Below are 26,749 nucleotides of genomic sequence, written 5' to 3'. Positions count from 1 at the left end.
AAAAGAAATCAATCTCCGGCTGTACTGGACTATGTATTTATGTCAACCAATTCTATACATTTCCGTCACTAAATCTACCATTATCCAGACCAAAGAAAGTGACCATAATATATTAGAAATAACATGCGCGTCTTTCTCTTGTCCATCAAGATACTATTATAATACAGCTTTGCAATTAACACAAGGTAGAAATCTTATCAAGTGGACAGTTCCTAAACTAAATAGATTATTAAATGACCCAGCAGAAGCCACAAACAACCTGCAAGATGAGTTTAATACCCTTTCCCTTTTCACTCAGAATGTAGATTCGAACAGTCGTTTTATTAATCTATTATTAAAGAAAAGAGAATACAGAAGACACAATATAAAAACCATCAAAGCCAAAAACTATTCAGAATATTTAAAAAAGGCTGCAAATATAGCCTCCAAGTACACCATTTTTATAAACCAACATAAAATTCTTGGATCACGAAGGGAAAACGGGAAGATGCTACAAGTGCTATCCACTAAATCTAGCGTGCAAATCTGCAGTCTCCTCAAAGAAGGGTAAAAAACAAGCTTCCCCTCAAATATGCTGAATGCCATAGGTGAACAGGAGTGGGTCAAACATTTTCCAATCTTGTTTGCAGACACGCTGCCCTAGTTCTGCATTTCTACCGTACAAAAACCTTGCATGCAAATTAGTGATGGACATCCCAGATATACGTGAACACATCAAAAAACTGAGCTCTTCCAGAGCACCTGGTCCCAAAGGTATATCTAACGCTGTGATAAAAGCACATCCAGATCAATGGTCACTAATATTGCATACAATCTTTCTAAACATTGCACAAATGGGATCTATTCTATCATCCTGGAAACAGTCGATATTAATACCCATTTTCAAAAAAGGAGATCGAACGAAGCTAGCCATTTATAGACCTTTGGCACTACTAGACACACCAGTGAAAATCTATGCGAGGCTCCTACTCACCTATGGCTCAAGAAAAATAACATGCTTGATCCCTATCAATCTGGTTTTGTCAACAGACTAGGCACGGCTCCCAACTTGCTCATAATATCGGCACAAAAATAATATGCGATAGTGAAGAAGCAATCACTATACATCGCTTTCATAGACTATAGACAAACTTTCGATTCCGTTTCACGCGCTCTTCTCTGGGACAAGCTGAAACTAACAGGATGTCCTGCCTATATACTAAAGTTACTGCAACAATTCTACTCTTGACAACTCTAACCGAGTAAAGTAGAACAGTGCAGGTCTTCTTGCACAATCTATTAAACACCAATTGTGGACTTAAGCAGGGATGCATATTAGCACCCACTCTTTTCAACCTTTACATCAGAGATATTGGAAAACATCTGGACTCTGTAAGAACATTTCCATCTAGAATAAATAAGCATCCATTGGCTCGGCTACTCTATGCCGACAACCTTATTTTGGTAGACCAAACTCCAATTGGCCTCCAAAGGTCACTCCGCGCCCTGCAGGCTCATGCCTGAGAGAATAGGTTGGAAATAAATACATCGAGCTCCAACATTCTAATGATCCAAGCTGGTAGAGCGAAAGGGTAAAAACAAATTAGAGTTCACTGGTCTTTTGGCAAAAACTCGCTCACAATTGTTCATGAATACAAGTACTTGGGACTTAATATAAACAATAGCAAATTTGATGCTTCGTACAAAGATGAAATGAAACATAAAACACAAATGCTATGTTCCCAAGCGAAATTGTTCCATCACAAATACAGCAAATTCTCCTGCCTACCAGTTTTGACATTCTAGAAACAAAAAGGGGTTCCTGCATATGTATGGTGCCCAGTGCAAACCTGCAGAGAGCCAGCCTGTTACCACCTCACTTACCTGTCAGAGGGGGTGCGCCTATGGGTCCCGACGCGCCCCATCCTGGCGCTGTTATCCTCGATACCGGCTGGGGGGACCGCGGTCATCCGCGGCACTCGGCGCTTCCGGGGTTTTTGTGTCCCGGGGTCTGCGCATGCGCGGAAGACCGCGTCTCGGTCTTCGCGCATGCGCAGTCCTCGAGACGCTTGGGAGGCCACAAGCTTGCTTCCCAAGCCTCGTTTCGGGCCCGGCAGCGCTCGGGGATAGCACGGCTTGCGTTCCAAGCCTCCTGAGTGCTGCCAGCCCTATTTAAGGAGCGAGATCCCGAGACTCGCCGCGTCTCAACGCGGTTTGTCTATCGGATCGTGTTTTCGCTCCTGTAGCCTCCTGCTACTCCAGTTTCCTGTTGATCCCTGCTCCAGCCTTGCTCTTCAGCCTACCCCCACAGCCTTACCTGCTCCAGCCTAGCCCTCAGCCTTGCCTGCCCTACAGCCTTGCCTGCTTCTGCCTGCCCTACAGCCTTGCCTGCTTCTGCCTGCCCTACAGCCTTGCCTGCTTCTGCCTGCCCTACAGCCTTGCCTGCCTCAGCCTGCCCTACTGCCTTGCCTGCTTCAGCCTGCCCTACAGCCTTACCTGCTCCAGCCTGCCCTACAGCCTTGCTCCACGGCCTCATCTTCCACGATCTACCTGCCTCTCTCTTCCTGCATTCCAGCTGCTTCCAGTTCGAACTCTCTACTCTGTTCTACTATTGGGTTCCCAGTTGTTTTCCCTGGCATCTGGCCTTATATATTTGGCGGACAGTTACTTCACTCATCAGCCTACCTTTGTGTTCCTCTCTGAAGAATACCACAGCATACTGTTTGCAACACAATCTTGCAGACTGCTCCGGCGCCACAAGAATCAGGAAGGAGCACACTTGTGGCGTTGGGAGCTGGTCCACCCCTAACCCTGTTGACTTCAGGGTGAGGGCTGCACCGGTTTCTCGCGTTACATCATCTACCGAAACCTGTCGGACAGCCTGGCGACCACACCACGTACAACTACCGGAAGCCCAGGTACTCTGCGTCCTAGAGACGCCATCTTTAACAGAGCCAAACTGGGACTATCTAGAGGGTCTCTTTTGGAAGACTGTGTGTGCTACCCAAAAGCCTACCCATTGCAATAATCCGTTTCAAACTCGGTTCATATCTTTAAAAGCAGTGGTTGTTTGGAACTCTTTGCTACTTTTTAGGAAGTGCTTAATGAAGGACTTATTTAAATCAACTGTCGTATCCCTCATATCTCAGTCATTTGAGAATAATTCGAAAGATATCATAAATGTATGGAAAGATCTTTGCTTAGAAAATACGACTAGAGCTGACATAGACAATGAATCCTGATCGTGCCAAACAAAAGTATTGGTACTATGATTGGACCAATACAAGGCTAAATTGCGAGCAGTATAAAATTCATAAATCCGGAATATTCATACCGAAAATGATCAATGAAATTCCTAAATACTTGCAAAAGTTTCCTGACACAGGCTATCGCTCGCAACTAATGAGATTACGCTTCAGTCTATGGCCAACAAGAGCTGTAACAGCTGCTAGAACCAAAGATCGAATGAATGCAGATTCTGCGACCTAAACAGTCAGGTTGAAACACTGGAACACATAATGGTACATTGTAAGGCACTATCGAGCTTAAGACAGGAGTATTTTTAAAAGAATGTCTGCGAATACCGCAATTTAACGCCTATCTCGATGTGGACCATAATCCTAAACGCCCAGCCTATCTCCTTAAATATTGCTACAATCAAATATTTGAGAAAATTACAACTATGATAAAATCAAAGAGAAGAGGGCTCGAACTTGTCAGTGGTTGTACTAAGGTAAACCAACAAATCAAAGCATTGGCGAATGTGATATGAAATGAGTATTGTAAAAAGAGCGTATAATGACTGAAACATTTTTCTGCAATATCTTCGATCTGCTTGGGGCATCAAATTGTGAATGCTCACACAAAAGGCTTCCAAATCAATTTGTTGGTGAATGAAATAAAAATGCTAATACAAAGCTGCTATGACACGATGTAATATAATTGAGGATAGATTTATAATTTTGCATGACCTATGGCAGCCTCCATTTTTAACATTGATATGAATTGCATAAGATGACTGTTTTTAAACAAATTCTTCATTTTATTTTGAAATGTAAAAATCGTAAATTGTATATTTGAAAAGTAGTAATTGCAACTATAAAATAAATTTAAAAAATATATAAAGGTATATGTTTAGATGGCGAGACGCCACTTAGCGAAGAGTGGCATAACCGGTGGATGGTAAAAATGCAACTGTATAGTTAACAGTATGTCCTTCGCTGCAGCAACGGAAAACTGTCCTTAGCATGGCAAAAAAAAAGAACCTTTCTATTTTAAAGTAGCCTTCACTTTGCAATTGTTCTCGTATGTGCAGTTGGCAGCAGCAAAAACATATGACTTCTTAACGTAACTGATATACATTTCACAAAATAAATATTTGATGGCATTCTGTGTCCTAGTTCAACTTTGTTGTCACAGTATGCATTCACGCATTCTTGACTGGCTGTATTGCGCTGAGGACGGGCATTTTTGCTTTCATATCACAGCGTATAGGAAGCATAATTTGCCTGGTCTCTTCCGCAATGCATCTTTATTGTGCTTGTTTAGTTAGATGCAGGGCAGTACTATTTACAGTAGAACCCGTTTCAAATGGCATAATTTCAAGAAAGCACTCCCTCTAAAGCAACTTAGGTTATTGTTTCACTATGCTATTGTATTGTATGCATGAGCATGGGTCCACACTTACAATAGATATGAAAGAGTCCTATTTTTTGTACAGCACATAGATAAATATTAAAATTAAAAATACATGAAGCAAACTTAGCAATGCATCCAACCCTTAGACTTGTAACACCAGATTGTTTTCTCAAGTCCCTTCTTAGCAGGAATAGCATTGTTTGTTTTTGTGTTCTACAACAGTGTTCTGTGTGAGAGATTTCCGAAGCACATTACAAACACACAGTCAATGTAGGCACTCTGCAGCTGCTTGTGAGTTTGAGCCAATAAGCTATGGGAAGAAGGGTGAGAGGGGGATTTGGTTCTGCTCTCAGATGGAGAAGTGACGAGTCCCTTCTAAGGACCCACCTCTTAATAACCAATGAACTACTGGTCGGCCCCATGAAGTCAAAGGGGGTTCTATGGGAAAATATAAAGCTATTTATATCTACTCCCTAATATTTGCTTTAAAATATCCACACAAATTCTTTCCTGTTTCTCCATATTAGTTAATGAAACAAATCTACTGTCTTCACCATACAGTCACTCACACTCCACGTTTCTCACTAGCAGCAAATATCTACTTGTCTAACTGTACCAGAAATCCTTGTGCAGTACCATCTGCTTGGTGTCACTCTTCACCCTATCCCAGTAACGGGGTGTCCCACTTGTACGCCAAGTCCCCTGAACCTTGCCAGACCCTTTTTTAAAGAAACATATCATTTTTCCTTTCTAGAGGTTATTGTTTCTCAGTGAGCATAACTACAGCCGCCAAAGTAACACTAATCAGAAACACATTTATAGAAACAATATTATTATTATTACGGTGCATGGTGTGTACGGATGAGCTACAATGTGGCAGTACACATAAGACACTTTTGAGTTGATAGTTTCAATTGCCACCATGCATGCTTCAGAATAGGGCTTTGGGACACTTGAGACTAAGGACTCAGGCAGGCACTGTCAGACAGAATTACAGTTAGCGGCCAAGATTTCATGTGTTTTGCAAACTTGACTGTCTATTGACATACGCCTATAGTACACCTTGTACTGGCCTGACCTCTATTTGAAAACATATGAAAGTGTCACTCCTATTGGACATCTCCCTAAAGCCTAGAATTCCCTCTTTCCACCTGACTTGTTATGCTCTATAATTGTAAGCGTTGAGCAGTGCGGGTGACTTGATTTAAATTGAGATTAAACTAAATTAAGGAAACTGAAAATAATTGATTTAGGAATATTACTGCCATGCAGAGTTTCAGGCAGTTTGTTTTAGTATGAATATTTTTTGTTTTTGATCGCAAGATGATGGACAACTATTAGGTGAGGTTTATAACCATTGAATTATTTTGTTTTTTTACAGAAACAAAATGCAGTAAAGAACCAAGCTGTTCACCCGCAGCTCAAGAATTGATGACACGACTGGGGTTTCTGCTGGGTGAAGGCATCTCACGTTCTGCTCATATGTCTGTGGATGCAAAAAACGAAACAATGGTATGATGTTTGTTTGCTAGAGAAAGGTTCCATTCTTCTTAATGGCTTAGAGTATTTTTCCCAGAAGTGTACCTATTTTCTTTCAACAGCATATATGTTTGATGTCTGCATTCAGAATCAAAATACACACCTTTAGTCAAGGTTTTGAGAATTACAAGATCTAAATATTACAGTAGTGGAAAGTTATGCTAAACCAATGATATCAATGTTTGTTGAAAAGATGCCTCGTTTAAAACACTACTTCTTGTGAGATTGCATTTAATTGCAGACTCAAATATATCAATGTGACTTTAAGGTCCTTTTAGCAGCACCGTCTTAATTTGACAATGCCAATGACTTGCAGCAAGCTGGATGTCCGATACCAATGTGACAGTGAAAAAGTAATGTCTTATTGTTCCGTGCGTTTACCCTTGTATAGCTGGAAGTCTTGAATATTGCACTGCAGTCCCAGAGTTTAGGAATAAAATGTTTGTAGTTTTAAGGAACTAGGCAGAAGTTGGGTGAGCTGAACGCTCAGAAAGACAGTTTGTGCCACAGTCCCTGTGCCACCAAGCGCGTATCCTTATTGCCTACTTTCTTCGAAGTGGGTGCTTAGACGAGAGGATTGCACGAGCGAATTGGTGAGGACTTATTTTCTTTACAGAACCTGCAGTTCTCTTGTAGGTGGGGAAGAAGGTTTTGAATTGTTTTTTGGCTCTCTTCGAGATTAATTCGGTTCAAAAGTAGTCGCACCTAAGGTTCAACACGAACCCAGAGGTAGTATTTGACACTCTTTAACTCTGATCAACTGGTTTTCAGATGGCCTAGGTAGAAATTGTTGACATTGTAAAATTTAGTCCGACTGTAGTGACTACTGCTGGGTGTGGAATTAACTGGATAAGTAGAGAATGGACACTCCTTGGTTGTCTGTGACAGTAGAAACTCCTGGTGTCATGATGCCTATTTGTTAGTGAGGATCCTTTGGCTGCTGAAGTTTTCTCTGAAGTTTGGTGGCATCTGATAAGGTGAAAAAAGTATTGAACGCGTGGGAGAGCAATGGGTAGGAGAGTATAAGATATTATTGACAGCAATGACCTATATTTGCACACAGTTTGTATTTCAGCTCAGAATATTTGGGTTGCACCATATTCACCTTTAAAGTAAAGCGCCGCATACGTGCCCAAAAGATGGCGCCTACGCCTCTATAACAGATTACTGGGTTCCCTAAATACGGCTGCTTAGTCATAGTAGGGTTACAGAAAAAGGACACATGCCCTAGTGTTACTATGGTAGCCAAAAACAACATTAACCCAATGGCGACGACATTCTGTGTCCTAACGAGAGGCCAATGCAGAGATAAGAATGCAGAGTAACGGTTAGATACCGTAGTTAACAAAATGATCTGAAACCAATAATAGCTGTAACTATTAGTACGGCAGCCTCTGCTAAGTAAGCAAGATACCAAATGTACAATATCAGGTACGATTGCGCAATGAAGCGTACACTGTCCATGGTGTGCGCCCTGTAATCTGTAAAACAGGCATTTTCTAAGCAAGCGCGATGGCTAAAGCACATGGAGAATTGAAATCATGTACCGTGATTATGGTAATCGGCGGCATACAAGCGCGCCACTTATTTATGTGATAAGTATGCGCTATTACTCTCCCAAGTGGATAAACGCAATTCAACCATCTTTAATGGTTGCTAAGGTTAGAACTAGACTAACATATGCCTGACAATACACATACTATTTTTAGAGATCTAACCCATGAAATTTGTCATTTTGATCAACGATCAGAAGAACACGAATGGTATATGTACTCTCCAATGGACAAAAATATTATTATTCAATATACCACGATGAGCACCTTACTACTACAGCATATCTGGATTTCAAATCACAAATGACTTTAATTTGTTCCAGATAGTTAGCAACATATTATTTTAACAAGACTCTTATTACTCACGTTACCAAACAACTATTATGAGTTTTATGTATTACTGGAGTGGAAGTATGATCAGAATACGGTCTTTAAGAGTTAATCCTCCCCTACACCCACCCATCATTTTCTGTCACACAATTGTATTTTTATTATGTCCTATTGAATACTGCAGAATGTGTATACACATTACTTATGGTTTGACACAATGTATCTACACAGAGTTTTCTTTTATCAGTTTATACAATGCTACATGCCCTGATTTGAAAAAGGCGAATGCTGAAATCGTGTAATCACTAAGGGCACACCGTGATGCTTTTTCCAATGTAATATTGGAGATAAAAATCTAACTTGCGCAGGTCTGAGTATTTGCGTTTATTTTTGGCCGTATATTAGTACAGGGATAACTTGCCAATGTAAAACCTAATCAAGGGTTCTATCGAGAACTTGCAGGAGACTTGATAACGTTTCTTAATTTGGCAGCCCAATTGTATTAACTTGCCTTCTCGGGCTGTCGTTACATAACCTTGCGAAGGGAAAGATCTTATATTGAAGCCTAGGTATACAACTTCCTTCCCCTCAGGTATATATTGGCCAGATAACCTCCAACTATAGGAAAAAGAAGTAAGAAGGTTCATGAAGTTCTATTATTGCCAGAAGCTGCGAAGGTAGACCCCATTGTTTGAGTTTCTGCACAGGCGAGCTCCATTCACTGTGTCAAAAGGCTGTGACGGTTCAATCCAAGCCACAAACAAGGGGGCGTCCCCCTTCACCAAAGGATTTACTGGGGGCTGAGCTCACGATTAGGCCATTCAGAGAGGTCGACCAGCCACGACGGAAACCTGTTTGGTATTTCAATAGCATTTCCTCCTTCTCCGCCCGAAAATGTGTTAATTGAAATGAGTGAACTTCTTTCTCTGGTACACCATTGATTGTCTGTTTTTTCCCAGCCGAGGACGGCAGCAGATTTGGCCCGATTTGACTTGATTTTCTAGGCCATTTAGGATGATTTGAACTACTGGAGTGCTTCTGCCACACTATATCATCGTAATGAGGGGGTAGTAAAAATATTGAAGGCAGCATAGAAGTGAAGGAGCAAAGGGCATGGCCATTGAGTGTAGTTCATGTGGATGTGCTAGCCATCTTAGACTGCAGTAAGTGCACTTTTTGTTTCTAGGGCAGGGTCTTATTTCTAGGGGTTTAGTATGTTGTTGGATTCCATGTTGTGGTGGTGATTTCATTCTGTTTTGTATCAATAGTTTTATTACGTATATTCCAGGTAATTAAGGATTTGCATACCTAGTTAAAAACCAATGCACAGAAGTATCCTGATGGGAATATAAAAAAGAATTAATGTTCATCATTTTTTCGTAAGCCCTCTACATGCACATACCAGTTAAAACGTAACATTTCTTAGCAAAATTTGAACACCATATGTAGCTTAATCTAGCAAATAACAATGGCTTATCCACCCATTCGCTGCAGTATCAGTTTTGCCAAATTTAGCAAGACCGTGTTAACTGGTCAGCACATCCAACAATACATTTAATGCTGAGCAACATCTTATGCAAATGATACATACTCATACGTCCCGTCCCCTTTCCTCCATCCCTGTGGGCGTCCCCCAACATAGGGACAGTAACGGAACCGTTGGCAGTGAATAATTGAGCTTCCCTTTTAAATTTAATATAGCGTGCGGGGGCGTGGACACGGCTGCCGAGGCCCCGCCCCACTCCCTTTTTTCGCACGGACGGTGTCTGACCTGGCAGCTAGCGCAGAGACTTTTTTTGCTTTCTGCTTGCTCCCAGTTTTTTATTCAATTCATATTTCACTTCCCTTTGGTGCCTCACCTCCCCGGCGCATTTCAGCCGCAGTAGGATTCACAAAATGTACCTCTTGTGACCACTCGTTTGTGGCCCCGGACCCCCATGCACTCTGTCTTGAGTGTTTGGGGCCAGACCACCGCAGGGACTCCTGTGGGGACTGCAACGCTCTCGGTCACAGGGCATTGAAGAATAATTTGTCCCGGTGGAGGGAGATCTTCCACACTTCTCCTCCTCCCCACCTTTAGGACTTCGTCCCCAGGACCTCTCGTCAAGACAAGGTAGGCCCTCTGTTCAGCATGGTTCCACAGCGCGTAGACTCCTTCCCTGGGGTTCCTCGCATTTTGGTTCTGGCAGGCCTGAGGCCTCTAAGGCTACCGGCTCCCAAGGGTATCGGGTAATATTGTCCCCACCAATAATATCGCCATATATATGGTTGTGGGGTAGTGGGGTAAGGCCATAGGCGATATTATCAGTGGGGATCATTTATGGGGTTATTGGGACCGAGGATGGTGGGGGTGTTCCCCGGCAGGTTCCATGGCTTAATATCGCTGCAAAAATATGGCGATATTCTTGAATGTCGATATTTTTCTGGGGATTTTAACACATGGAACCCTCCCAAGCCGAGGGGCCAAGGCACTCGTCCAGGGAAAGACCTGAAGCATTCCAGGCTACCGACTCCCAAGCTGAGGGCCTCAGCGGCCCTACCAGGCTATCCTCGGATGGCTGATCCTCTTCTTCTATCCCAGGTGGTAAGGGATCGTTGAGTGCCGCTTCCAAGAGTCGTTCCTCAGTTAGATCCAGCACGGCTAACGGCACAGGTGCCGAGGGCTCCCAGCCTACTGGAGCTCGCTCTGAGGCAGTTGCCCAAGGCATTTCGACCAGTGGCCGTGCGGCTGAGGGGGGCACCACCTACCAGTTATCTCTGAGGTTGACGCCTCTGCTTTTGGTGCAAGACCCAAGCTGTATCCTCCCGTGTCTGAGGCCTCTCCTTGCTCAGAGCCTCTGTGCCCTGCCTCCCAGGGCGTGGCGCAAGGTTTCAAAATGACAGAGCAGCACGTGGCAGAGCCTACCTGGCAGGCGGCCATCTTGGATCGGCTCAGGGTCCGCCAGTTCTTTCGCCCATTGAGTGGGCTTTGCAGGATGGTTCCAGCCCCCTACCCTCCGGAAGCTGTAGCAAATCTTACGGGGCAGGGTTTTGGTCCCCTCAGGGGTACATCTACCCATCACAGACTTAGTTACATGCACCAGGCACCTCAGCGCTTTGACGAGGAGCTGATGCTCAGCACCTCGGAGGACAGGGCCTCTAGGGACGCGGGGGGTAGTGAGGACCGCTCCTTCGAACGCTTCCTCTTCCTCATGCGTTCCCATCAACTAAAGGGGCTCCTGAAGGACATTGTGAAGGAGGTCATCACCAGGTGGTGCCACCTCGGCCCCCTCCCCTGGGTACTGCAGTGTTCCGGTGCCGGTCCCCACACCGGTTCAGGCCCTACCAGCCTTACCCACTCCTCCACCTCCTCCTGTACCACCAACGCCTCCCCCAAAACAGCTGTTGGACTTGTCTGCGACTCTGGACCTGGGGTGGATACCTCTGGCACCTGTGTCCCAGGGCCCTGATTCCCTCCCCCGCCTGTGAAAAAGGGTGTCGGGGGGGGGGGGGGGGAAGAAGATAACACCCAGGAAGACGAGCCCTCTGCATCCATTAAGGCCTTTCATGAGTGCCTGGTGGAGATTTTGGGAATCCGCCTTCCTGAGGAAGCCCCTCGGGATTCGAGGGTGCCCTCAGAGGTCTAGGGGAAGCGCACCATGGTACGGTCTGGCATTTCCTTTGAGGGATGTGCTGCAGGTGGTGCGGAAGGTCTATGAGAAACCCGGGGCCAACGCCCAGATGAACAAGAAGTTGGGCAGCAGGTTTAGGCTGACGGATGGGGAGCTGATCCTCCTTGCCTCCCACACACAGCCCCATTCCTCTGTGGTGGCCGCAGCCTCGCTATATTATAAACCATTGTCTGGCGTCTTCCTCTGTTTGCCTCTCCAAGGAGGACAAAGTCGTTCAGTCCTTCGGGAAAGCGCTGTTACTCAATCTCAGGGCTAAATCTGCGGCAGGCCAATGCAGACGCAATCTTGGCTGCAGTTGCTGTGGCGTGAGCTCAGGGAATTTCAGCCCGACCTCCCTTCGGACAAACAAGCCTCCTTCAAGGCCGGTTTGGCTGATGCCCGGGCCACTGCCCAGGACCTCATGTAGTCTTGGGTCTCCCACTTCGACACAGCCAGCAGAGGGCTGGGTCTTGGGTTCGAGATGAGAAGCACAGCGTAGATGCACGCCACAAAGTTTTCATCCGATGTGCACAAGCAGATTCTAGATCTGTCCTTCGAGGGCATGGACCTTTTTCATTGGTCCACCAATGACGAATTGACGAAGAAGAAAACATATACTCAAACCGCCAAGTCCTTGGCCACCCTGACAAAGCCAGGTCAGAAATCCTTCCTACAATCCCAGGGTAGGACTGAGTCCAAACCCCAAAAATACTCTGGCCTCATGGGGTTCCGAGACCACGGTACGTGGAGGCCAGATACGTCGCCCAGTGACCGCAGAAGGAAGCAGCAGAGGACATTGCATGGGGTTTTCCGCTTCCCCTCCTCTGCCCCTGCCTCTAACGCCAAGAAGCCGTGATGTCGGGGTCAGGGGAACACAACTCGCCTGTGCGGGGCCTGACACCTGAAAGCGTCTTTTCAGCAACGCATGCCACCTAATTGTAGTCTCCACAAGCTTCAGTCTCCCTCTTCCTTTGCCTCGATCTTTCTCTTCATCAGATTGGGTCCTCTTGCAGACAGGGACTTCAGTTACTATTCCAGTATTTTTGCGGTACCAAAGAACAACCAGGCTGGACCTGTCCTTTCTAAACCTGTCTTTACCGCTGGCACACTTCAAGTTGATTACTCCCGCACACATAGCAGAGTCTGTTTGCAGGGGACTGGATGTGTTCCCTGGACCTCAAGGATGCCTACCTACATGTGCCCATATATCAACCGTGTCGGAAGTCTCTGCGATTCACGATTGTTGTACCACTTTCAGGACAAAGTACTGCCCTTCGGCCTGAACTAGGCCCCTCGTGTCTTCACGAAGTGGATGAATGCTGTGGTGGGCCTTCACTGCTGGAAAGGGCCATCACCTGTTTTTGGACTGGTTGGTGAGGGCGTGGTCACCCGAAGCAGTGGTGTACTCATGCCAGAGATTGGCAGATACCCTTCATCAGCTGGGGTTTTCTCTCAACCTGAGGAAATAATGTAGGCCCTTTTCAGGATCTGGTCTTCATAAAGGCGCGTTGGAACACTTCCTTTCAGCGGGTGTTCCCCATGCCCGAGAGGCTGATGTCCCTCCGCAAGGCGGTGAGGCACTTTCTGGCCAACTCAACCACTTCAACATGGTGGTTCCAGCACATTCTGGGCCTGATGGCCTCCTGCGTACTGACTGTACAGCACACCCGCCTCCACCGGGCAGCCAATTGTGATCAGAAGACAGTCGGATAGGATCCCATTTCCACCGCTCCTTTTTTTCAGATCTTCAATGGTGGCTGATGGACGGTAATGTTTGTGACAGTCCCCTTCACCCCGGCCGCAGCCTTCCCTGGTGGTGACAAAGAACTCCTCTCTTTCGGGCTGGGGGCTAGTCTGAAAGCTATGCGATTCATGGAGCATGGTCCAGGACCGAAGCCCTCCTACATATAAATCTGCTCCAGCAGATAGGCCTGTCCCTTAAGGCGTTTTTTGCCCCTAGTCCGGGACAAGTCGGTTCTGGTCAGGATAGACAATTCTACCGCAATGTTTTACCTGAACAAGCAGGGTGGCACCCGTAACCCCCCCCCCAAACCTCCCTCCTATGCATGGAGGCGCTTTGATCTGGGAATGGGCCCTTACAAGAGGATTTGGATTTCAGCCGTCCACCTGCTGGGGGACAGCAATGTAGAAGCGGACCAGCGGAGACTTGCTTGGGGTTCAACACCTACGAGTGGGAGTTAAACTACGACTACTTGTCGCCCCTGTTCCAGCATTGGGGGTTCGTAGACTTGGGTTTGTTCACATCCCCTCAGAATGCCAAGTGCCCCCAGTTTGCATCATAGGCAGGTCGGGGGTCTCTGGGAGACTCCTTCCAGGTCTGTTGGCACGGCCGCAGGTGTTATGCGTTCCCGCCCACAACTCTGACTCTGCTCTAATGGACTCTTAGCAAGTTCTGGGCCTCAGTGGGTTGCAGCCTCATCCTGGTTGCCCCTCACTGGCCTTCGAGACTCCGATTTTCAGATCTGCTGCAGTTGTACTCCCAGGGTCCCGTCCAGGACTAGGTTCTACTATTGGGCATGCGACAAGGGGTTGGTCCCTGTTTCCTGTCCTTTGGATGACGTTTTGCCTTTTTTAGCACACCTGGCTCGTTCTGGAGTCCAGGTAGATACTTGCCACATGTATTTGTCGGTTACCAGTCATTTGGTCGAAAACCAAATGGTCGAATGACCATTTGATCGAAGTAAAATGGTCGAAAAAAAAGATCGAATTTTTTTTTTTATTAATTATTTTATGGAGGGGGGGTTCCCCCCCTTTCTCTTTATCAAAAAATATTTTTAAAGCAAAAACTAAAAAAATATATATAGATAAATTCAGCCTTTTTTTTCGACCATTTTGACTCGATCAAATGGTAATTCGACCATTTATTTTTGACCAAATGACCGGACACCATGTATGTCTGCCATCAGGGCTTACAAGAATTCCCCATAGCATGCGTTTTCGGCTGCCAACCCGGTGGCTAAGTCTCACCTTAAGGAGTTGTCAAGAACATTGCCTCCAGTGCACAGACCACATCCGGTTTGGGACCTCAATGTAGTTCTGGCGGCTATGGCTTCGGTGGCCATCCACTTGATGACGCTAAAGACGGTTTTATTGGTGGCTCTCACCTCTGCGCGCAGGGTTAGTGTGATGCAGGCGTTGTCCTTGTGCCAGCCATTCACCACGTTTCACAACAAGGTCATCTTGCGCACTCACCCAAATTGCCCAAGGTGGTCTCTCTGTTTCAATTTAAATGAGATCTGTTCTTCCTGAACTGGCAGTCGGAAGCAGAGAGGGTCCTACATTCCTTGGACCTCAAGTTGTACCTGTATCTGATGAAATCTTTCAGAAAGTCTGAGGTATTGTTTGTAACTTTTGGGGGTTTCTACACCTGCTCTCAGGCTTCCATCGCCCGTTGGATGTTTCAGGCCATTTCGGAGGCATACATGGCCATGGGCAAACCAGTTCCTTAGGGGATTCATGCCCATGTGGTCAGAGCTAATGCCACGGATGTCGCATTTCAGAGACCTACTTTTTGGGATGTTATCAGCAAGGCAGCTACTTGGACCACTCAGTCTGCCTTTTGTAGACACTATTCCCTGGACACCAGTTCCAGGCACGATGCAGAGTTTGGGCAGGCGGTTCTGGAGAACGTTTTTGCTTCATCCTAGGTATGAGTCAGGTTGTCACGGCTCCACCCTATGTGCTTCTTCGGTGGAATCACCCACAATGGAGGAAAGGGACACAGGACATATGAGTAATTAAAGTTGCTCACCATAGTGACTAGGGTACTCATACGCCCGTTTCCTCCATATGTCCCACCCACATTTTCCCTCTAGTATGCCAAGGTCTAAAATGTATTAAAAGTAGCCAGGTATCCAAGCGTCCGATGTATTCAAAGTTGACTAAGGTGACGCGCTGGAGAGTTGGACTCGGCAGGGCGTGTCAACGCCCGAGGCCGTACTCCCATGCGCTATGCTAAACTTTAAGGGGAAGCTCAATGTTTCGCTGACAACGGTTCCAGTACCATCTCCATGTTTTGGGACGCCCACAAGGATGGAGGAAAGGGGACTATGAACTATGAGTACTCTAATCACCACAGTGAGTAACTTTAATTTATTAGAAGATGATTTCCCTGAAAAAGAATAGCCTATAGGTGTTCAGGATCGAGGGAAATAGTTGGATCTCCAATCGGCTTCAGCGTACACATCATGTCTAGGCTTAAGAGTTTCAGCATCAAGTGTTTAGCGGTTTCCAGGTCACCTACCCCACATAACCGACAGCCGCTAGCATTAATGCCAAGGCACATCCTGCAAGACATAAGTTAGTTTTCAGAAATTGATTAGCAGAGTTTGCTGATTAAACATTTCTTGGTTAGCAAAGAAATTTGATTAGCAATTTGTACTATTTTATTTTTAAATATATTTTTATTGTGATCAACAAGTACATCGGCCAGAATGCCCGAAACAAAACAGGCTATCAACATTTGCCAAGTAAAACTATGCGATCACAAGAAAACCATTTTCTATTTTCTACACAACCAGAAAAGAAAGGAAGAAAAGGAAAAAAGAGATTAAGGAGAAGCCGCCCCTTCTCTCCCCCACTCACCCCTCTTCCTCTGGCCTGAACCTGGGGGACAGCAATTGGCAAGATGATGTTGCTGATTGTCCAAAATAGTCTGGATATCTGAACTCCACCAATGAGAGGGAGACGTCCTCGGGGGGTCTGAATTATGCCAATGATCCCTTCTGCACAGTTTCTCAAACGCGGATAGAGTACATAGAGAGTACCAGGATTCACTCGGCCAGACTCTCTTCAGTACCACTGGAGCACGGAAATTTGAACTATTGCGGAGTCCCTTGTGCCTCCCCATAAAACTGCAAAAAACGAAGACAATACTGGTCAATGTTTGTGGGAGTTTCTCTCAAAATGGCCGTCAGCCTCTCCATCTCATAAATTTCCTTTGCTTTCCTCAGCCAGTCTGCTTTTGTGGGGAGGGAGGAGGCCTTCCACTTTATCGTGACACATACACGGGCTGCTAGTAGCAAGTTCCATGGCATGTGTGGGAGAAGCGAGTACTCCTCCTCCGTGTGCTCCACACCGAACAGAACCAGGAGAGGGGAAAGTTCTCTGTGGATGCCTTCAATCTCACGGATCCACCCCAAAATTTCCTTCCAGTACAATTGGATCGTGGGGCTGCCCCACCACTGATGCCAGTACATATAGACCTGCTTGCACCCTTTCCAACAATAGGGGGAAATACTCTGATACATTTTAGCTAAACGTTGCAGGGTTAGGTGCCACTGTGTGAGGATTCTACAGTTATGCATTTTATATCGCATTGCAATGGAGGATTTCCAAACCGCTTTTTATGGATGGCGTCCCACCCTGCAGAGTTGCCCTCCCACTCTAGATCTCGATCCCACTTGGCTTTGGTGCTTGGGGGGCGATGGGGAAGGGGACCTCTGTTAATGAGAGCTGTATACATGTCCGATATGAGACCTTTGGTGCCTTTGCGTGTGTTCAGTATATTTTCGAACGCCGTTAGGGAGCGCTGCAGATGGTCTTTCCATCTACGGTCTGTGAGGACTCCTTTGAGTTTAAGTAAGGGAAGAGGCCCAATCCTCAGACCTTGCTGAGCAGATTCCAGCTCTGCCTAGGTTAGAAAAACTCCCTCTCCACATCTGCCCTGCCCGAACCAGACCCTGCTCATACTGAGTTTGGAAACAAAGGGGGGTCAAAGATGGCATCCCTGTTTGGGGGGGCCCAGATGTAGCTGAGAGGCAACGGCCATGTCGTAATACCTTTCATGCCTGGGTTTCTTTTGTTCCATAAGGCCTATAGTGCTGATAAGAGCGGGTGCTCCCTTGCCCTGCGTGGTATGGCTTCTTTAGGTGCCCAAAGCCACTCCCCCTATCGTTACCGGGGCAAAGAGCCCGTTCTCTAAGGCAACCCACTGCTTGCTATTGGACTCCCTAATATGATCCCTCAAAACGCAGAGTACTGCGGCTGCATAATAGGTGTGAATATCAGGATAGGCAAGGCCCCCATTATCTTTCGATAAGATCAGAGTTTTATATGCAGTGCGAGGCCTCCCCTTGTCCCAGAGAAATGACAGCAAGGCTTCCCTCATCGTATTCAGGAATGAGCTTGGAAGTGGAATCGGAAGAGATTGAAGAAGAAAGAGGATGTGCGGCAAAATGTTCATTTTGATTGCAGTCAATCTACCAACCCATGAGAGACCAAGCTTGCTCCAATTACCCAGGTCTTTTTGGATAACTGCCCATACAGTCTTATAATTGGATCAGAACAAGTCTTAATTTGTACTATTTTTAATGTCACCAGACGTTATTTGTACACCATACATAAAATGAGCAACAATATAGGATTTTTTTACTGTTTTTAGTCCTAAAAGAACCTTTACAAAAACATCAATAATATACATATGCATTATTATCTCATAAATGCATGAATTTCTCAACAATCAGTAAATAACTTTGTTTCCAATACATTGTTAAAATACGGTAAAATAACATCCTTTCATTATACAACCTTAGTTACAAATTACAAGTACATACACTAGAAGTACACTAAATGTGTGCTAAAAACCACTGAAGGTAGATAAGCTACTGATTAAATAGATGTATGGATACATTAAAATTTAAAGTGTGATAATGATACGCCGCAGCCGATACAGTGCAAATGCAGACTCAGAATTGAGACAGTAGTCCAAGAAATCTACTGATGGAATTAATGTGCACCGAAAATCGCCACGCAAGCGTGTGAATCGCAGCGCAAGTGTGAAAATCGCAGCGCAAGCGTGCGAAAGCCGCGCACATCGATTCATGGAAGTCCGTGCGCGTGTAAATCCTGGGATGTGCGCTAAAATATCAAACTGCGTGCGCTACGCACACAGCAAAACCGCACATAGCGCGGCGCACACAACAAAAGTGGGCGGAGCACGGGGCGTAACACGCGGAATGGGGAACAACGCGTGAAAATGTGGGCGTTACGGGGGGGGAGTACAGGAGGTAAATGTGCGGAACGCCCACATGCGGGCCTACAACACGTATTCATGAAATCGAACAGGGGAAACGCGTGCGCCAAAAAAGATGCGCTAATCCGGAAACACGTACGCCAGCAGGAAGCAGGCGTACACGGTCCTGCGCAGCATAAAAGTGCGAACAAACAAGCTCAGACGCTACGATGAATATACCATTCCTCGCAGCATTGGTCGTGGGACACCGCAGGAGGAGGAGGATAGCCAGGCCCATAATTTCTACACCCAGGACCAGCCTTTTTGGGATGCCTGATGACCAGGTGTATGGGAGGTACAGGTTCCCACCACACATAATACTCGACCTGGTGAGTGAGTGGGTGGGAGGATGACCTCACATCACCCACCCTGTGCTCCCAAGCACTGAGCCCCTTGGAAAAGGTGCTCAATGTACTGCACTTCTTGGCCACTGGTTCATTTCAGCGGACAAGTGCCATAGTGGGGGGGTGTCACAGGCCACGCAGTCAAGCTGTCTACACCAGGTGTTGGCCATCATGACTGCACGCTCTTCAGTCGCAGGCACATATACATGCCCAGAACACCTGCAGAAATGCAGGCTGCTGTCCAGGACTTTTACGGGGTGGCACACTTCCCCAAAGTGCTAGGTGCCATTGATTGCACCCATGTGGCTCTACGTCCTCCCAGGGCAACTGAGCACATCTATAGAAACCGCAAGCACTGGCATTCCATCAACATGCAGGTAGTATGTGATGCCAAGGGAATCATCACCTCAGTATATGCCAACTATCCAGGGTCCACCCATGACAGTTTCATTTTTAGAATGTCACCCCTAAACCGGGACCTAGAAGCTGAGCGGCATGGCGATACATGGCTGCTTGGTGAGTATAAATGCCTCTGCACATGCACGCATGTCAAATACTGAGTAATGTCACAACCCCACAAATGATACCCATCATCACCTCCCCAGGGGTCAGTGCCTACCCTCTGAGCACCCACATGATGACGCCAATTCGGAACCCCACCACACCACCCGAGGTAAGATACAACACGGCCCATATTGCAACCCGGGGCATAGTGGAGCGCACATTCAGAGTGCTCAAGTCACGCTTTCGCTCCCTTGACCGCTCTGGTGGGCAGCTGCTATATGCGCCCCCAGATGTGTGAAGGATCATAGTGGCAGCATGTGTCCTGCACAACGTTGCAACCCGCCGGGGCCTGCTGGTGGACATGGTGGTGCCCCCACACCCCCAACCACATGCACAGCCGCTGCGCATGGGAGGGGAAAGGGCACATGGTGAGGCAGCCCATACGCAGCTGGTGGCTAATTACTTCACCTAAAATCACACCCCTGTGGAGTGCACACAGCCCTGGCACATACCAGCTGACTATCAATGAAGATGATATAAGGGACAGTCAACTGTCACAACCATACCAGCCTGAGATTGGTCACCTGGAAGTGTTACATTGTGTGCATCCCTACCTACTGAAAGACAACCAATGCTGTGTCACAAAATGACACACTTTTATGCTGCATGAATGACTACCCCCTTGCAAAATACAACATGAAAATAGTGCCATGTCACCAAACCCCTCCCCATCTCAGCTACCCAACACACCATGGCATGCCATGCAATGTGAAAGCAACCAAATGAATGCACGACACATGACACAAGTGTCACAAAGTGCACTGTCCCAAATGGAAACAGGCCACAGACAATATGCTCTCAGTATTCAATAACAAACAGCAGTGCAAGTCTTACAACCTGAATAAGCCAGCACATCGACCCCTTCCAACTGCAGAGTGCTGCTGTCAGGCAAATGTGTCGGTGTACTGCATACAACATGAACTGCATCTGCAAAGGAGACTGCCTTGTGAAGACATGAAGAAGGTACCTGTGAATAAGGAGGAAGACATGGATGCACAAGCACATATCAATAAACCATGCAGTATTCAATACAACAACAATCCCCACTAGGGACGTCCACACAGTTTTGACTACAGACTGCCCACACAGCTCATGGGAGCCCAATGTCACTGTGTAAGTCACTGTCACTTGGTCACACCCTTTGCAAGCCCATGGAAAGGGGAAGCAGGAGGGGTGTGTGTGTCAGGAACCCAAGCATCTAACCCAAAGACAGGACAAGCCTGCATGTGCCCAGCTGGAATACACAGTGGATGCCCACGGGAGCCACACAAGGCAACACACTGTAAAAAAAAACAAAAAGAAAAAAATTCAAAAATGGCCATGGGTGGACCTGGAGGGGGAGGCCACCCAGGAGGTTTGAGAACAGGGTGCACCCCAACACCCACCTGCGTGGATGTTGCGGAAAAAAAAATACCTCCATGGGCTCATGGCCTGCCCGGCTGGCAGCCCACGCAAAAGCCCTGGTATGGTCCTCCATGGCAGCAAGCATGCGGGTGTGGAAGGTCTTGTTCTGGAGGATGATAGTACGGAGATCCCCATGCAGCACCTCATGGGTTGCCTGCATTTCTGCAAGCATGGCCTCGCGTGATGACCGGATCTCCTCACGAGTTGCCTGCAGCTCAGCTGAGAGCAAACGTGTGAGCTGCTCCAGCTGCTGTTCTGACCTAAAATTCCAGGAAGCCTCAAGTTCACCCAGAGTCTCCCTGAGGAAATGGAGTTCCAACCTCAGGGCTTCCCTGTGGCCCTGTGACTCTACAGATATGGCTTCGCGCAGAGTCTCCAGTGCCGCCCGTCGGTCTCTGTTGGATGCCAACATGTCCTCCCTGTGTGATTGGCAAATGGAGTCTGTTGCCTGCTGTTGTTGCTCCATCTGCCTTTCAGGGGGGAGAATGGAAGTGGCCACCCTCTCCATTGCCTGAGCCATCATTTCAACCGATGCTCCCTGTTGTGCTCCTATACTGCACATGGAGTTTTCCCATACAGTATTGCCTGGTGGCGTACGGCCACCGCGTCGGCGGGCCCCACACCTGTTTGGGGCAAGGCGATCTGCACCTTGCTGTGCTGGCTCTGCCTGAGGCTGCAGGACTGCATTCCCCTTCTGATCTGCTGGCCCAGGAACAGGATCAGATGTAGTGGAGTGTGACCCTGCATCCATAACCGCTAAAGGTGGAGTTACCAACACTGACATCCCCATAGAGGGGCCTACCCCCAGTGCAGGTGGGTTGGACAGAGCAGCATCCCTGCCAGAAACACTCACCTGCGACAGCACATAAGTCCCACTGTCCGATTCAGCACCTGAATCATAGAGGTCTGGGGAGGTGTACCCAGAGACACCTGTGGACAGTATGGTTTGCAGGAGGATGGGGTTTTCATCCACCACCACACCACGTCCTCCACTGGCGCCCGGTCGTGGCTGAGATTCCTCCTGGGTCTGCACCATCTCCTCCACCTCAACAGCATCAAGTGCGTCATCACCTGCAAAAACATGAAAGACAACAAATGGAAACAGGCATGAGCACCATAGCACACACATAGGCCTGACAAGGCAGAGATCCAGTACATGAATAACACATTTCCCACACGACTATAACCCTGACATGCATGCAATGTCAATGAGTTCGAAGGGGAGGCAAAAAGCAGACACTGAGGACTCCAAGATGGAAAAGCAACACATGTGCTGCATGCTGGATAGCACTGGCATCACAGATTAGCCTGTGAGTGGCATGGGCAATCCACATACATGACACATGCCAGCACACAGATGGCACGTAGCATATCCATGGTACATTTGACAAGTACAGCCATATGTCAGTGAATGAGTACTGTCACCCATCTATGTGAGATGGACATGATGAGATGAAAAATGCAAAATAGTGTGACAAAATAGGCATGTGCCACACACTGCAACACATCCAGTGTGCAATAATACAGGGATGGCAGGCAGATGGATATATCAATGGTTGGTCACTTCAACATGACAGGAAACAACAATCATGTTCCACATTCAAACAGGCCCCAAAAATGTATGTGAGCAGGCCTTTACTCAATCAGCCTGAATGGTCAAATAATTCCCATAACAAGGTAATAAATGTGGGCCAATGTGGGTTGTAATCTATGACAGAAGCATGTCACATATGTGGTATTAGGGTAGAAAAATGTGTTGCAAAAATGGGAGGATTGAAACAATCAGGCTGAATGAACACTGGAAAATCAGAACAATGTTGTTGCAAGATGACAGTTCAAGGGCAAATGCAGTAATGTGGCGCTAATTGGCTACTGTGGTCAGAAGGGATACTGTCATACCCAAACCCAATGCCGGTGAATGGTTTGGAGGAAGCACATGGGTGACCCATACCACTCGGGAGTACACACCCTCACCTGGCACTCAATCATTACACATAATCCCAAGAAACATACACATGGATTACACACATTTGCATGGGCACTCACCGGACAATGCCTTTATGATCTGGTAGGTCTCCCACGCCTTGGATCTGTTCCTCTGGGATGAAGGTTCCAGCAACAGACTCATGTTCAGTGAGTTGGTCGTCCTCTGGTGGAGACCCACCGCCAGTCACCAGAGTAGAGGCATGATTGGAAGCCAGCTTGTTCTTTGCTCTGCGTTTAAGGTCATTCCACCGCTTGTAGCAATCATCAGATGTGCGCCTCCCAAATCCAAGGGCACTAATGTGGTCCGCGATGGTCTGGCAGTGGGCCCTACGTTGAGCAGTCGTAGTCTTCCAGCCTGCAGTCACCAACATTTCGTGGCTCTGTGCCGACACATAGGCCACAAGTGCATCAAGTTCGGCGTCATTGAAGCTAGGCTTCCTTGACGTGCCAAAGTGTATAGCCGTGCCTGGGGTCTCAGCCTGTAGTGCAAGAGCACCCTTCTTCTTCTTGGAAGGTGGTGCGGATCCTGAGTGGCTTACGCCGCTCTGGACAGTATGGGGCAGAAGTGCAGGTGGACTGGGTACTAGAAGCCTGTAAAGGCACAATGACCATAGGTCTTGGTGCAGGCATTGGCTGCAGGGTGATATTGGCAGGGCCATCGTCGGTGTGATGGACCTGGACTGACACTGTCCCAGCTGGGAGACTCGGAGCTGGGGTGGATTGAAGTGCAGCTGCCCCTGCAGCCTCCCCACCCTGGCTACTTGGGGCAGCAGATGACATTGCTGCCCCAGATCCACATGGCCTGGTGACAGCAAATGTCACCGCCACACGTGGATTAGACTTGCTGACCTAGAAGTCAGCCTGGGAGTCATCCTGTGCCGGTTCAGGTGACAAAATGGGCTGGTCCAACAAGGGTTGAGCTGGGATGGTGTCAGCTTGAACTGGGATGGTGTCCGCTACATTTCCCACAACCATTAGGGGGCGGCATAGGTGGCCCGATTGGTCCTCCACACACTGGACTCTAGGGGCACCCTGCAAATCCTGGCCACCTTCCCTACTGCGCCCACCACGCCCACCTTTTGGAGGTCGGCCACCTTTGCCTCCCTTACTGCTTGGTCGCCTCCCAACCATGGCACTGATGTTGTTGTGCGTATGGGATTTGCAGTAAACAATTGTCCTGGGCAATTGGGGTGAAAGGGGTAGGGTATTAGATGGAATTCGTACCCTAGTGCTCTAGCAAGGCTGTATGTGACCCCTGGGGGAAGATGACTGGTCACGCAATGCACAGGCACCCCAAAATCAAAAGTACACGTGCATGCAACCCCTGGTAGACCACGTGCGTGGAAAAATAAACCTGCACTACGCTGTGGCACCCAGAAACACAAAAATAAGCGTACGCGTGTTACACGCAGCCTACAATGACCTCTGAAGGGGTACGTGACACACGGGGGCAACCACAGTTGGAAAATATGTGCGCGACTCACCGTCTGCCTTGAAAAAGAACATGAAAAAGACGCATGTGTGCGCGTTGGCAATACCCCCGCCAAAAGAAGAAAAGAACGCAGTCTGAGGAAACGGGGAGTACGAACTGGAAACCTTGTGAAGTAATCGCGTGTGAACCGACAAGAAGTACAAGGAACTCCCGCTCGCTCTCCACAACAAGCGCGATACTCGTACCTTTTAAGCCAGCCCACACGTGCAACGTCACTTACGTGCTTACGCGCTAAGGCCCTTTCCTCCAATAGCACGGTGACGTGCAGTTTTCTCACGTGCTGATTCACAATGCACCCGTGTTGTGGGGAACGCCCGTGCGCGTAACGTCACTTACACGCTTACGCGCTAAGGGCCTTTCCTCGGATTTCACGCTGATGTGCACTTTTTTCACGTGCCAAATCACTCCGTATCAAGCTGGCCACGCGAAAACACACGGAAGACCACGCTCCTGCCCAAAGGCCATTTTCCTGCCTCCAAGAGCCCCGAGCACGCTCCCACCAGCCATCTGCTGCTGCCTGCTGCCCACGTGCCCTGCTATTTGGTGCCTGCACGTCAGCCATCTGCAGGAGTCCAGTTGCTGTGTCCACCCCTGCTTGAACAGAAGACTCCCGACTGGGATTCCATCGCTCCACAGCCCAGCCCCAGGACCCAGCTGCCCACCCACGCCTGCCTCGGGGGTCGCCATGTCGGGGCAAACACCATTTGAGACCACTGGCGACCCCCAGCCAGAGAGGCAGAGGGCCACCAGCTTCAGTGAGAAGGAAGGTGGTGTCCTGGTGGAGCATGTCCTGGGGCATTATGATGCCCTCTTCGGAACATCATGCGCCAACAAGCAAGGACGGGAGAGGATCTGGGAGGACGCAGTCGTTGCCATCAACGCAGAGGGGTTGGCAACCCGCGACATCAAGCACGTCCGGAAGCGCTGGGAGGACTTCAGGTCCAGGACCCTCTACAAGGCCCGGCGCCTCGCAAAGGCAGAAGATGCAGAGGGATGCCGGGTCAGCATGAGCAACATCCAGATGAGGGCCCTGGAACGCGTAGGCCCAGCGCTCCACGCCCAGATACTTCGGAGGCAGACCCGTCTGGAGTTGAGCGGTAAGTGGCCAAGCATTGCTGTGTGAGACAGGGCATGTTGCAGTGTGCTGATAGTCTGATACTTGCCTGTATGTGTGACATAGGCCATGCATGGATGTGTGTGTGCAGGGACATCATGGTCATGCATGTGAGACCAGTAATGTGTGAACCACATGGATGGTGCATGTGTTCCAATGCAACATGGGGAGCTATATGCGGAATGCACACATGAATGCAGGCCAGTCTCTGTTCTTGGACATGGAGGAGGGGTGTGTGTGTGTGTGTGTGTGTGTGTGTGTGTGTGTGTGTGTGTGTGTGTGTGTGTGTGTGTGTGTGTGTGTGTGTGTGTGTGTGTGTGTGTGTGTGTGTGTGTGTGTGTGTGTGTGTGTGTGTGTGTGTGTGTGTGTGTGTGACTTTGAAACGCCATGGATGCATGACACATGTCCGTGATGTGTAGATTCACTCATGCAGTGCAGTCACTGTTGTATCCACTGTGTCTGTGGTGTACAAGCCATGATGCATGACCCTCCGGTGATGTGTGTGCATGGGATCAGTGTGAGCCATGATGCATGTGAGTTTGAAGGCAACATTTTGGTTAAAAGAGGCCCTTGTACATGGATGCTGATGTTGATTGCAGGCGCCGTGCCTGTTTCTGCATGTGTGTTGCGTACATTCACCCATGTATTGTGGAGGGACAGGAAGGAAGTGACATTTGACAGTGCCACTCATGTGTTATTGCTTCCTGTCTAGGGGAATATTGTACTGTACCCTGATGCTTGTGTTCTATGTCTCCCTCCACGCAGCGTCAAGTGAAGAAGAGGGTGGAGACGGCGCTGTGGAGCCAAGTGGCGGGGATGCCTCCACCGGGCGGCAACGCAAGGCCCAGCCACCCTCCCAGGAATTGCCATCATCCAGGAGCGAGGGGACTGGTGCCGCGTCTGCCACTACGGCTGTAGCGGAAGGGCCAGGTGAGCCCCACAGGGGCTTGCAATGGCGGAAGACGGTGTGGAGACATCCAGGTTGGTGGTCTCCACAGAGGAGGAGGAGCCCGCTACTTAGCCGCACATGGGGCCTGGTGGGGGTAGTACCACTGGTACAAGTGGTGCAGTCCGGGGCCAGGGTCAGGAGGCAGCACAGGTCATCGTGGAGGGGCCTGTGCAT

General features: G+C 48.1%; 1 protein-coding gene across 4 annotated transcripts in view; it reads left to right on the top strand.

Annotated features, from left to right (window-relative positions):
- Positions 1-26,749, top strand: part of TANC1 (tetratricopeptide repeat, ankyrin repeat and coiled-coil containing 1) — a 2,406,012-nt gene that overhangs the window by 894,712 nt on the left and 1,484,551 nt on the right. For all 4 annotated transcript variants that reach the window (XM_069616378.1, XM_069616375.1, XM_069616376.1 and 1 more), the window contains one exon: positions 5,999-6,129. In XM_069616378.1, the coding sequence (XP_069472479.1) occupies positions 5,999-6,129 (131 nt within the window). The remainder of the gene's footprint in view (positions 1-5,998; positions 6,130-26,749) is intronic.

The sequence above is a fragment of the Ambystoma mexicanum genome, chromosome 9 (assembly GCF_040938575.1).
Source record: "Ambystoma mexicanum isolate Mex_15411 chromosome 9, UKY_AmexF1_1, whole genome shotgun sequence".
In the NCBI taxonomy this organism is placed as follows: Eukaryota; Metazoa; Chordata; class Amphibia; order Caudata; family Ambystomatidae; genus Ambystoma; species Ambystoma mexicanum.
Note: the sequence above shows the minus strand (reverse complement) of the source record. Positions and strands in the feature narration are given on the sequence as shown.